At 39.7% G+C, this 14,191-nt stretch overlaps 1 protein-coding gene across 1 annotated transcript in view; it reads right to left on the bottom strand.

Moving 5' to 3' along the window:
* si:dkey-34e4.1 (carboxyl-terminal PDZ ligand of neuronal nitric oxide synthase protein) overlaps nt 1–10,670 on the bottom strand; it is a 94,552-nt gene extending 83,882 nt beyond the window's left edge. Inside the window, exons 1-2 of the mRNA XM_015943037.3 lie at nt 8,995–10,670; nt 5,843–5,914 (exon numbers count right to left, since the gene is read on the bottom strand). Coding sequence (XP_015798523.3) covers nt 5,843–5,914; nt 8,995–9,099 — 177 coding nt within the window. The 5' untranslated portion in view covers nt 9,100–10,670. The remainder of the gene's footprint in view (nt 1–5,842; nt 5,915–8,994) is intronic.
* Between the last annotated feature and the right edge of the window lie 3,521 nt (nt 10,671–14,191).

Below are 14,191 nucleotides of genomic sequence, written 5' to 3'. Positions count from 1 at the left end.
TGAAAAATGTTGTTCCTATTGAAATTCAATTGGTCACGGAGTTTCACATGCAAGCAGAACGTGAAAATAGTCTTAAACCCCCCATTTTCTGCATTAGCCACCGAAATGTACGGGTAAACACTCGAGTCAGACAGCCACACACTGCTATGTCACACTGTAAATTTGCATTCACTCGTGCAGAAAAATACTGTTGAACATGGCAATTGTGACAGGATCATAACAGAATGTTATGAAGGTGTTTTTATTTTTTAGAATTTAAGCATCACCAGTGTGTTTTGCCATCGTTCTGCCACTTTTACTGGCATTGGTCTTCTTAAAAGCACCACGATTTAGCCCCCAGATGGTTTTTACTACATTGATAATTCAAATGTTTGGAGCAGAAATAAAAACTAAAATACAAATTTGATTAATTGCATAAACCTGAAGGCATGCAAGGAAACATGAGGAAGACTGTAAATCTTTAACTTGGAAAGTGCAAACTAGACAATTTAGTGATTGAGTGATGATGGAGAGAGCATATGTGCAGCGTTGAGCAATAAGCTGATTAAACATGAGTGTAAAAGGAACCTGCCAGCATATAATGCTAAAATATGAAAAAAGACAAGGACACAGGGTTTAGAATAAAAAACAGTATTAACAGTAGATGGTAAACTGAAATCAAAGGCTGTGGCATGTGTAGGACATATGGTTGTGTCCTGCTGTTCACTTCATGATGACTGTCTTTTTTCTATTATTTGAAGAGTGAATTGGGATGCTGTGAGGTGTGCTTAGTTGCTAGAGTCAGCTAGAGGAGAGGATCCATACAACTCTCATATTTAAGCATTAAATATTCAGCTGCAGCCAGCAGACACTTTAAGGATGGAGGCAGAGCGAGGCGGGTACACCGACACTCCTCGAGGGCAACAAAATCCAACCAGCAGCCTCCGAAACTCACCACTAAACATCTGGTAATGTTTTTCTACACAATAAGGAAGGATTGGACTTGATGTCTCATCTCTGTCTGTAGAGATGACTTTAAACACACACACACACACACGCACGCACGCACGCACACACACACCAAAAGTTGTTTATGTAGACCTGCCTATGGTATCAGAGGACTTCAAATTTACACTCATAACAGGAAGCTGCTTCCTTATAAACAAAATGCATTAATCTATGGGAAGTTACTATTTATACCAGTCCATCTGATACATGGGATGCATTTTAAAAAGTAACATTGCGATCAAATGCTGAGATTTTTTGAAAGTCTAGGTGTGTTTCCTTTTCTGTGCCACCCAGCTGTGTATCACCATGGTCTTCATGATCATACAAACTCATTCGTTGGCAAGTTTGGTAATTAAGGAACACAATTAAAAAAACACACACACACAGGCAGTTTATAAAGCTGCAAAGAGTCTTAAGGATACAAATTCAGAATGAGTTATCCACTGGCAATACAAATAACAGCAGAAATGCAACGACTGTAGTTTTGAGGGAAAGCACTGATTTGAGTTTCTTTTACAGCTCTGATTTCCAGACATTTCAGACCAAGTCCATTAAAGGTTGAATATGGAACAAATTCAATAAAAAGCTACATTTGTTTTAAAAAAACATACCTTCAGGGGGGTTTAGAGGTGTTCAGATTGAAGGGTTTTATGTTTACATCTACCAGCCAATAGAGGGCACCATTGCGGGTTGCCAAACATTGCTCGGCACAGGGAGGCTGGCACTGTGGAAAATGGCGGACTCGGCAAGTCAAGCAGCTACCTCTGAGCCCAGAAGATGTTCTAACGTTCAATACTGTTTGTAAAATAAACTTGGTAGAAATTAGTCCTTAACCTGTACAATTTGTACCTGGACACGGTGCTGGCTGGTCACTTCATAGCAGAGGTGTGGACTAGAGTCACATGACTTGGACTTGAGTCAGACTCGAGTCATTATTTTAATGACTTCTGACTTGACTTGATAAAATCTATAAAGACTTACGACTTGACTCGGACTTGAACACCAATGACTTGCGACTTGAACTGACTTGCATCTGTTGACTTGATGATGACTTGAGCATATTTGATATTTTAACACAAAAGTGGCACAACATGGACAAAAATCATAAATCATTCTTCGTTCTGGGTTTGAGGTTGTTCTGCTAGATTCAGCAGCACTTTGCTTATAATCAACTTCAGTTGCACTTTCTGCTGGTTTGACCAAATAAATGAAGCTTTAAGAAACTTTATTTCTGGAATTTACTTATTATTGTCATATTGAAGTTGGACTGATGACTTGATTATGAATTGAAAATTCAAAGTTGAGGACTTGGACTTGACTTGGACTTCCACATCATTGACTTCGAACTTTGTTGTCTTTGACTTGGACTTGACTCGAGACTTTACTGGAAAGACTTGCGACTTACTTGTGACTGGCAAAGCAGTGACTTGGTCCCACCTCTGCTTCATAGCAATCCTGGTATCCCGACAACTGGAAGCTTTGTTCTATTGTTGCAACTCCAACCTCCACACACTAGATGTCACTATGGTGTTTGTGTTCCATATTCAAACTTTAACATGTTTTTTCTTATTTAAAAAAAATAACTTTTAAATTTTAATTCTGAAAGCAAAAGCTTGAAAACTAAGGATGTAAGATATTATTTTTCATATCTGATATACTGATTTACTCTAATGTGAAGTTTATACTTTCCATGTTGAAGTGCGGAGACACGCAGCTGCAATATGCGTTGATGCAAGCAGTCTCTGACAGGCATGCAAGTATGGATGGATTGGTACGAACCAACAACAGCGCCAGTGTGTTTTCAAGCCAAAGTAAATAAACTGTTGTCTACCAGAGACATCACCGTAACGGTAGGCAGATCCTCCAGAAAAGGTCACCGCCCCCTGCTGTCCTGGCAGGGAATTGCAATCTTGCTGACGGAGAAGTATAAACAAGGCTAAACTCTAAATTTGCGATATAAACGGATACCAATATATGCGGGGGTCCTCGCCTCATACAAAAAAGAAAAATGAAATAATTTTAGGTAACTAACATCACAAATCTCCTATCATGTATACTTAAACTTTAAACATTATTTTTGCCAGTCTCCAAGACTATAACATGCGCGTGTGTGTGTTAACGGCGGAATGACTGGCTGTAGTGTAAAGCACTTTGGAGTCCTCGGACTTGGAAAAATACTACACAAGTGCAGGTCATTTATCATTTACACCTCAGATCAGTCCTCTTTTAACATTTTGAGTGAGAGAAGAAATAGCTGAAGAGTTTGATGTATTTTATGTCCATGGAATGTAAGAGTTGTGTATCAACTGACTGGGTAGAGCACATCTAAAGTCCTTATATCACATTAAAGCATTAAATGATCTTAACAAGAAAAATAGTAAAACAAAAGAAAAGGTGTAACATTATTACATTGCATTCTTATTACCTTAATATTACTACAATTAGTATATTAATAATATTATTTACATTAAACTAAAACCCATTTCCCCAAATGAAAAAATGCTAATGTGGAATGTTTTCATTGTTTTTTTCATGGTGAGGAAGTTAAAGGGTTAAAAGTAAAAACAAATGCATATAATTTCTGATATTACATTTTAATGCCAATATTGGTATCCCTAATGAAAACAGTAGTTTATTGCTTGTCACTGTGGCAACTAAGGCAACAACAGTATGTTACAATATTTAGGTATGTGATCGGTGTATTATTGTTGAATTTCACAATTTCACTTTTAATAAATCCACAATTTTCTCACCTCTCCCTTTCTGAGGTCATCATGTGCATCAACATGAACCACTATCATTTAAACTCCATGTGTGCATCTAGGGCAGTCAGCGTAATTTTTATTTTATTAATCCAGTGTGATGTGGAGCTTGAATGCCGGACACTTGAAGCACATTATCCACTGATTTATGGCAGTTTTAGTGCTTGTGGAAAAATCATGGCAAGGTCCTAACTTTTTATGTCCCTCTAACCTAAAATAATGCATCTATTAGGGAGTCTGAGTTATAAAGCAGCCAAAGGGGCTGGGTTTACTCTTGTTATGCCAAAATCTTACTGTTATCTGAAGGGGAAATTGCTTTCAGTTTGTTGCTAATTCTTGTTTACTTGGTTTTACTAATGCCAAAAGTTATGTAGCACACTGTTCCAGACCAAACCGAACATTTGGATGTTTTCTCTGTGTTTATGTCCAAAACTAAGAGAGAAAATATGAACCACAAACTGTGACAAAAACAGAAGAAATAGCAATCAGGGTGCCTTAATGCCTTTTGGCAGCCTTACTACAGGTTTGTAGTTAAAAAACAAACATGCATTAGTGAGTCATACCTACATATGGTACAACAAACACACAGTCCTGTTCATTTGCTGTGCTTTACCTTAGAGTAAATTAGCTCTACAACACTCAATCTTGAGTTACTGGAAAACTGGTAAAAGACAAAACGGCAACAAACAAATCTTAAAACCATCAGCTTGACTATGAGCAATAAACCAAGCAGCAGAGTGAATCCACTAACATTTACAAAAGAAACATTCATTTCTTCCTTTGCTTTCTGACATTATTGTGATCCTTCAGTCAGCTAACGCATCACTGCACCCCCACAGCAGATTTCTTCTGACAGCGGCACACTCTTTTCATCCTGTGTGTGATTATGGTGTTGGAGTAAAAGTAGTTCCTGTCTTCCATCACGGGTCAGTCACCAAAGGACTTAACCACTGAGTGTGACCTTTATATTAATGGTTTTGGGAAAATTGGATATTGATGAAATGCTTTTTCATCAAATGCTATGGTTAGATATATTAGAGCTGTCAGTCAATAACAACTTTAATCGCTATTAATCACGAGTTAACTCACAATTAATCGAAATTTTTTGCAGATTATAAAAGTACCGTTACGCATTTTTTCGTGTTTCTAATGTTCTTCTTGGAGCAGACATCCTTTCTTTATGTTTATTTTATGTTTATTTATTTGGCAGACGCTAGGGTTGCACAATATATCGCAAATATATCGTTATCGTGATATCAGCATGTGCAATATGCATATCGCAAAGAACAGATAAATATCGCAATGAATGGTCAGCGCGAATGTTTGCTAAACATAATGCATTCTGTCAATCAAACGGAAGCATGTTTTTTAACAAATCAAATGGAGCTCTTCACCCATTTGGCCAATTGGGTGGGTTCTCATAGGTTAGATGCCCGCCCCGAGGCGGACGGCACTTAATTTTGATGGTTAGCAAACACCCGAGTTAGCTTTGTTTGGCTCTTTCTGCTGATTTTGCTTTTCCCGGGATCCACTGATTATCGTTTCTTGTTAATTTTCTTTTTCCCTTTCCTCAAATCTTTAGCTGTTTTCATTTTATGAATATTTTGTGTCATTTTTTATTTCTTTGTTTTTGATTATTTTGTTCCCGAGTTAAGTTTTTATTTATCGCAAGTAATATCGTCATCGCAATATTAATCACTGTTATCGCATATCGCTGGCGCTGGTTTTCCTAATATCATGCAGCCCTAGCAGACGCATTTATCCAAAGTGACGTATACGTTTATCCAGATGACGTGTTGTACCAGCTTTCCGCAAAACAAACCGATTCTCCATGACCATTACAACATCACTAGTTTACAAAGAATAGCAGTTCAAAGATGGCAGACTTCATGGTATGCTACGTTATACACACCAAGCTGTCTGAATTTAACAACTATGTAAATGTGGTTTTAAATCGTGTCTAAGCTTACATTATTACAAAAAGGTGCACTGACACCATTGAACAATGGGAAATTTTAAGAAAACTTTCCAAATGCTTGACTTTACTTATCAAACATACGTGGAAATTCCCTCTGAAAGTGCTTTTCTCTTACCCTGATTCTCCTCATGGATGCCACAATCTCCATCCGGCTGTTGGGTCTGGGCACGTCGAGGCTCCCTACGTACTGTAGTGAACAGATACACATAAAAGGCAGGATTAGTTACTGTAACTAAATATTTCACTATAATGTAGCAATCCCAGGGTTTCTATTTCAGACTGCAGCGTCTCATATAAAGGTAAAGATGACACTGCTGGGCCTTATTGCATGCATTTAAATTCACGAGGAGCTGCGGGGAGCATGCAGTCTTTGATGCTGCCCGTATTTGGATTACGCTAAAGGTTTTGTGAGCGTAAAAGCTCTGCCACTGACATGGCGAGGAGATGACTGCATTTCGTGTTTAATATCTGTATTTAACGCATTACTGTCTACATACATTTATCGTTGCTCAGTTTGGATCTCAAAGTGAATTGAGATGTTTGTATTTTATTTAACTGCCGTAGATCCACAGCCATTTTTTTAAACATTGGTTTATGCTGGGATTTTATAGAATGAATGTTTCCTATTTGATATGAAAAGCAGACCTAATTGGATGCAAGTGCCCCTGAGGTTAAACTTTGGAGCCTCAACACTTCCTTGTTTTAACCCTTTGCTTCCTGTTTACACAAACCGCTCCAGATAAGGAACTGTGACTAAAGTCCATCAACAGAAATCCACAAAAAGCACAAACGCCTTAAAGGTTTCCTGATGTTGGATGTGATTCTGATGATGAATCTTTTAGGGACAGCATAGCTCAGGAGGTAGAGCGGATTGTCCATTAATCGGAAGGTTGCAGGTTTGATCCTGATTCTGACCAGAGAATGCTGCTGTGGTGTCCTTGAGCAAGACACTTAACCAGCTTAGCCTGCTGGTGGTGGTCAGAGGGACCAGTGGCGCCTGTATTCAGCAGCCTTGCCCCAGGACAGCTGTGGCTACATTGTAGCTCATCATCACTAGTGTGTGAACGTGTGTGTGAATGGGTGAATGACTAATTGTGTTGTGAAGCATCTTGGGGGGTTGTAGAACCCTAAGGTGCTATACAAATACTGGCCACTACTGATGATAATCCACAACTAAAATGACAGCAAACCAATAAATAAATAAAAACAAAACACACTCATCTACACCTGGGTAGGTTGGTGATTCAATAAATTAAGAAAACTTGAAAATACAGCCACCAAGATGTCTTTTTGTGGGTTATTCAGATCAACTGTAAACAACTGTGCAAAAGTTTTACACTGTCTCAAATTTATCTTTGCTTCCAAGCAGCCAGACTCAATTTAGTTAAGTCTTTATAAATGAAATGATGGTATGGCAAAACATATTGAGATTTTTTACAGTGAAAAAAATAAATCACAATTTCATCCCAACCTTTTCTACAAATTTGTAAGTAACTGAAGATTGCAATCCAAATATGTCTCCAAGTAGAAACAACCTGTAAGTATAACTGAGTATTTAGGATAATTAACAAGTCTGCAATGAATATAATGAACTCTTCAACCCAATACTATAATGTCTCTGCACTGGCTGATTAACACTATGATAGTATTAACATGGTCCCACGTCTATGTTGATGTCTTAAAGGGGACATGTTGTGACTTTGTTGTCTTAAGTTAAAGTAGTTCTACAGTTGATCCAAAGCATTAGGGATGTAAGAAAATATCGATATGACAATATATCGTGATATTTTTTCATGCAATATTATATCAATATTTAAAAGCTATGAATCGAATTTTTGGAATAATTTACATTCAAACATTTGTGTATTTTCTTTTCTTTTGGTGCGATTCAAAGCCGAACATTAGTTGGCACCAGTGTGCAATGGGTTTTGTTTCCACTATTGACATGTAAATCCCTCTGTCATGGTTCAGATCCTCATGTTAAACATGTTAAGTATCAGTTTAGACTGTGTGATGAATTTTTGTACAATAAATTCAGTCTAAAAAATTGTTAATATAGCTGAATGTATCGCAATATATCGTGATATATCGTATCGTCTCCCCGTATCATGATACGTATCGAATCACCAGAATTTCACCTATGCACATAACCAACTAAGCATATTCATGAAACTTGTCACTAAATCCGTCTCACATAGTTATTTGAGCAGATTTACTCTTGACATTTTCAGTACCTTCCAGAATGAGCCATTTCGGGGCACTGTCACTTTAAGAAAACAAGCTGGAGTTGTACACACCCACCCATCATCCACTCAGGCTGCTATAAAACTGAGACGCTTTGATAAATAGAAGGGGGAACCAAGTAGAGCTGCTGCTGCTCCTCTTGTAGCAATTCTCTGTTACACGAGTTTATTCGTTTCTATTTTCCCCTTTTGTGACATCACAAACTGGGGCTTTTTGAAACATCTTGTTTCATGGACACAACTCCTAAAAATAAACACTGACAGAAAACAGGTGGATGTTATTTTTTCACATTTAGAGTATTTATAGAGGCAGTAAAGACGTACATAGCGGCACAAAATGATGCAAACGGTTGAGTTTTGCATTTTATGCCCCCTTTAATAGAGGGACTTTGGCTGTATTTACCACAAAATGTAAACTGGATCATGTAAGCAGGATGCCTCTAAATGTCAAAGTGAAAATGTGAATGAAAATAAACTGTATCAGATCAACCATGTGTCTATTTCTCAGCCACTCTTTAGGAATCATCCTGCTTGTGCTATAATCTCATTTTATGTGTGAAACATTGTTATTGCTGGTGATTTTAAGGACTCAACTCAAATTGCATCTTTGCAACAGGATGCTGGTAACAAAATGCATATTTCCAGTTATGTTTTGCTAAATTATCCAACATCCACTTCCTGAGTTAGGAGCCTTAAATGATTCATGTTAAAATCATGATCAGGTGCTGAGACTAAATGTGAAGAAAAGCTGCCAAAGTCAAGAAAAACATTCTGAAAACCTGAAACATAATGTCACGAATATTACTTTGAAATTACGACACGATATCTGGTCCCTTGGAAGCAAAATTAAATGAAAAATCCTAATGTTTCCAGATTAGTGTGTGATTAACATGCACAGTGGGACCACATGGCGCTGCCATGTTTTCAAACTTTACAAAGGATCCCAGCTGGGGTCCAGTCCAGTGCACCTGCCACTCTAATAGCACCACAGATGGACCGGTTCGGTTGGACTGGGTGGTTTCACCTTGGCTTGGAAGGAAATCCCGTGCTGGTAAGCCTCCTCGTTGTGCAGCGGCAGCCGGGAATCCGCCACATCGTCCACCAGGTTGTACCTGTTCCTCACGGGCATCCCGGACTCCAACCGAACCTCAGAAACGGTCAACACTGCTCAGCAGCTACTTGGACAAACACCGAACCGCTACAGTCCCCGTGTGTGTCCACCACACGGCTCCGAGACACTTTTACCGGTGGGAACGCGCTCCATGGTAGCCGCTTTCAGCTCCGAAACGTCCCGTGCGTCCTTAGGAGGAAGGACAAAAGTGCGCGGCTCTTTTCCCGAGACAAAACACCGAGAGACACTTCAGACTTCCAACACACATTTATGTCTCCCCGAAAATAAATAAACACGTTCCCGATGGGAAAACCCAGCGTCCGTCCCCCCTCTGTCAGAGGCTCCTGAGTCAGTGGAATCTTTTGAATCCCGTCACACTGCAGACGTGTGTGTGTGTGTGTGTGTGTGTGTGTGTGTGTGTGTGTGTGTGTGTGTGTGTGTGTGTGTGTGTGTGTGTGTGTGTGTGTGTGTGTGTGTGTGTGTGTGTGTGTGTGTGTGTGTGTGTTTTCTCCCTCCCTCCGCTCCCACCGCAAAGCACAAAGCAAGTCCCTAGCTGGGTGAAGTTTCCAAGCGTGATGCAACCAGGAGCTGCTGGAGGACAGCCTGCAAACAGTCCTCCCTCTGGGGCTGAACGTGGGACTTTTATTTCCTGAGCTCGGTGTTCCGTGGCAGGCAAAATCCGGAGAACACAGAAGAAATTAGCAGATAGCCATAAATATTTACAATGGGGGGTGTATTAGCTTAAACTCGCAGAACCCTGGAGGTTTTACCTGTAGTTTAGCCAGGGGGGTGACCAGAAATAACATGCAGGGGGACTCAGGCCCCAGGTATGATGGGGAGGGGGATTATTAATAATAATGATGATGATGATAATAATACAGTATTATTATCAGACAAAAATATATACTGCTGGTATATTTTCATATTTTCCCTTCCTCATATTTTTTATATATTTCATATGCTGTTTTTTAAATCATTATCATCTTCATCATCACCTTATTTAAACCAAAACAGAAAAAGCTAAACATAATTCAGTAAAATGTGTTTCACAGTCTACTATGTAGGAATGATAGGAAATAAAATTCATTAGTCATTGACACTTAAAAATGGTGAGAGATAGAGTCAGTCAGATATTCAATGGAAGCATGTTCCATAAAGTTTGGGCCAAAACTGATAAGGTCACAATTCCCTTTGCACTTGGACCTCAGAAAAGCCAAAAGGCCTTGGTCTGTAGAAAAGAGATTGGGTTGGAACATACTAATGCAGTAAACACAGCAGAGCACTGCCATGAAGAACCCTTGAGAACAATTACCAAAATCTAGAAACTAACCAGGGGCCTCATTTATCAAGCTTGCTTATGCACAAAATGGGGTCGGAAAACTGCGTAAGCAACTTTCCACGCAAACTTTGGGATTTATTAATGAAAACTTAGTGGAAAAATGTGCACAATTTTAAGTTGACTAAGGACCTTGCTTATGCACATTTTGGACATGGAGAGCTCCTGCAGTGCTGCTGCTGAGAAGGATAAAATTATGAAATCCAGCAGTATTATCACTTGTACTGCTTCGTTTTCACACAGAACAAGACCCCCCCCCCCCCCCCCCCCCACACACACACACACACAAACACACACACACACACACACACACACACACACACACACACACACACACAGCCTGAAGGGCAGAATATGGAATGCAGAATATCAGCGGGGGACAGATTGAGACAGAATGTCATGCGTCTGTGACAGTGTGTGTCCTGTCACTGTGACCCGATTGATCATGCGCCCTGGCTACTTGGGCAAGGTAGATCTCCGTTTGGCTGACTGGTTAGTGTGTGTGACTTTCACCTGGGAGTCTGGGGATCAAATCCTGATTGGGACCATTTTTTTTATATCCGCCACAGATCTCTCTGAAGAATTCACAACATTGACGGCTTCAGCAACGCTGTGCCGCTCCGTGGATTTTCTCTTATTTGTTTTGCAAAAGTACTTCCTTTCATTTCTCCACCTCACCCACAAGTACCTGAATTTCTGCTTGTGAAATAGCGCTTCCTTGATCTGCGGTCGTGATCGAAATGCTGCAACAAGCCGGCTTATGTATATGCATGAGATCCACGCAAGGCACTTTGCATTGACTATTTATGGCAGTAAGTGGGCGAGGTGAGGGCGGGATGTGACTAAAAAGCTGTTGAGAACATTTGTAGATAGTTTCCGATTTATGAAGCGGAGATTGCGTGCAGCTGTGCGTACTCCATGTTTGATAGGTCACAAACCTACTTGGCGTGAGTACATTTTTTTTGCTGAGCTTAAGTACGGTTTTAGTAAGGATTCTACACAATGTTTGATAAATGAGACACCTGATAATAACAGACTGGAAGCTAATGTAAAGACAGCAGGACAGGAGTGATGTGCTCCCTCTATGCTGGCTTGAACCAGTCCTTAATGACTTAGCTCCAGCTGGTCCAAAACACTGTTGCCAGATTTCTTTATGGAGCACATAAGTGGGAGCATGTCACTCCCCTCCTGAAAACTCTGGACTGGCTACCGGTTAAGAGCTGCATCTCGTTCAAAATACTGCTCCTTGTTATTCAATCCTGTCTGGATCAGCGCCATCGTATTTAGCCTCCCTGCTGACCCGTTATGTCCCTGAAAGATCACTACGTTTGGGTCAGAGTGACCTTTTGGTGGTACCATGATCAAGGCGCAAGTCTAGGCGTGATCGTGCCTTTGTAGTTCTGGGTCCTCAGCCTTGGAACCAACTCCCACAAGAAATCAAGCAGTCCACACTGCTGTCCACTTTTAAAGCAAGGCTTTAAGTGTATTTTAGATCTGTTTCCGAGTTGTTTTTATTCACATTTTAATGTTTTTGATCACTATTTTTATTGTTTTAGCTCTTTGTTTTTAAATGTTTTTATTTCCGTATTTTATTATACAGCAGTTTTTGTCGTGAGCTGAACTAGAAGGACCCATGATGACACCAAACACAGTAAAGCACCTTAAAGAGTCTTTATTAGACGTGGCGTTCACCGAGGAGGGCGAGGCTGGAGACAGAGTCAGAGAGAAGGCGTGGGTCAAAAACCAGAACGAGGCAAAGCAGGTTAATGGAGCAGACTAGAGAAGAGGTCAAAGACAGGCGAGGGTAGTGATTGCAGGCAGAGCCCTAGGCAGGGGTCAGGCGTGAAAACGAGGTCCGGAGGCTGGGATCAGGCAAGGTGAAAGGCTGGAAGATCTACTGACATAGTGTTCAATAATCTGGCAGGGAACTGGTGGCTGGCTGGTGAATGTATAGCAGTGGAACCAGGTGAGCAGGGTGAGGTGACTGCGTGGAGCATGTGAAGGATATAAGGGTGCTGATGACAGATGCAGGTGATAGTAATGAAGTGGTTGAGGGCTAGATAGAGGAGGCAGCAGAGACAGAGGAGGGTGTAAGCCTGGGAGTCATGACTGTGCTGCTTTTTTGCACAATGTTCAGCACCATGGGCCCCCTTGATTGGGGGTGGGATGGGACTTTATTAATAAAATTATTAATAAAATGATTGATTGATTGATGAATTTATTGATGGATTGATTGATTGATGTTGTTGTCGCGGTTTAAAACCTTTCTGCACCACCTATAGCCTAGCAATTGATGGCAGTTTGATTAAGTTTAGCATGAATTACAATAGTCCAGAACATCTTTTTAAAGTTTTTACCCTGATTTTTCCTTGTTGTAACTTGTCTTTTAGACATTCCATCAGGCAATCCTTGGATAACAGATCAGGGCAGGATGATTCTCATTCATATCATTGTTTTTACAACAGAACCAAATATTTATGACGAGGTGTTCATGTATTGTTGCACGAGTCATTTCATTAGTGAAGAAATGCTGCTTTAATCTCTTCACTTCATACAATGTAATTAGTGAAGTAAAATGCAATTTTTTATTTAGCCTGTTTTTACCTTATTGAGTCATTCAGCCTGGAGCTGGACTTCTGATCCGATCCCCTCAAAGGCTGCTTTCATCATACTTGAATTTTCCTTCAATGAGCCTACTGGCAACCATAACTTCAGGCCATTCACAGACCTTATCATCAGCCTTGACTTATTAGATTTAATTACTGCGTGATGGCATTTTGCTTTTGCTGGTGGGATTATGAAGAGTTGATAATTTGTCTCGTCTGTTCACGAGTTCAAACCAGTAACATGCATCACATCCCATTTTACCAACATTATTAATTAAAAAGACCCTCTATTTGTGCTCCCTGTTCTAATAGTTTATTGCATTATAATTACAAATATATTTTCTTCTGACGAGACAAAAATTGAGCCACAGCGTTCTCTGCTGGTTAACAAAGGGACTGTGGTTTTGACGTCTGGAGTGGGTGGCGTTGCAGTAAATAAGCAATAAGGATTGCGATCTGAAAAATAAGAGTTATTAATGAAAAATGTAACAGTCAGGAGTCTGAATTTATCCCATTATATCCCCCCCCCCCCCCCCCCCCCATAACGATCATGAAGACAAACCAGCACTGATGAATCAGTGTTCTGTTATGGTCAGACACGCTGGAAAATAACTGTGTGCACTCTGACTTATGCAGATGATGACAATAAATAGATAAACAAAGTAGGATGTAAAATTGTCTTTTTAAAGCACAAATAAAAAGACACATTTGGCCAGAACTTCTGCCATAAATTCTTGAGAAAAGTACTTTTTAGGGTTAGGGATTTTAGGCAGTTGGGACTTAAAGTAAATTAATTACATTTTAATGTTTTAAAATATCTTTATGAAGACTTTCACCTTAAGTAGCACAAGTAGAGAAAATATTGTTTAAAAGATTCATAATTAAATTTGAGGTTTTCACTGGATCGCCATGCTGTTTTTGAATATTCGCTCCATTTTTTGTAAATATTTAATGTGACATCTGTAATTCATAACTAAACACCAGACATTTATAAAAATCATAAAAATTTTAAATGAGGGGTGTCCACATTTTTCAAGAGGACCACAATCATCAAATCAAACTTCATAGGCTGCAAGAGTTGGATTGTTTTATTGGGAAAATAAATGTATCTAGACGTTCTTCCTGTCCAGCGCAAAAACAGCCGTCACATTAATAGAAATCTGAATTT

This window comes from Nothobranchius furzeri, chromosome 6, assembly GCF_043380555.1.
Source record: "Nothobranchius furzeri strain GRZ-AD chromosome 6, NfurGRZ-RIMD1, whole genome shotgun sequence".
NCBI lineage: Eukaryota > Metazoa > Chordata > Actinopteri > Cyprinodontiformes > Nothobranchiidae > Nothobranchius > Nothobranchius furzeri.
Note: the sequence above shows the minus strand (reverse complement) of the source record. Positions and strands in the feature narration are given on the sequence as shown.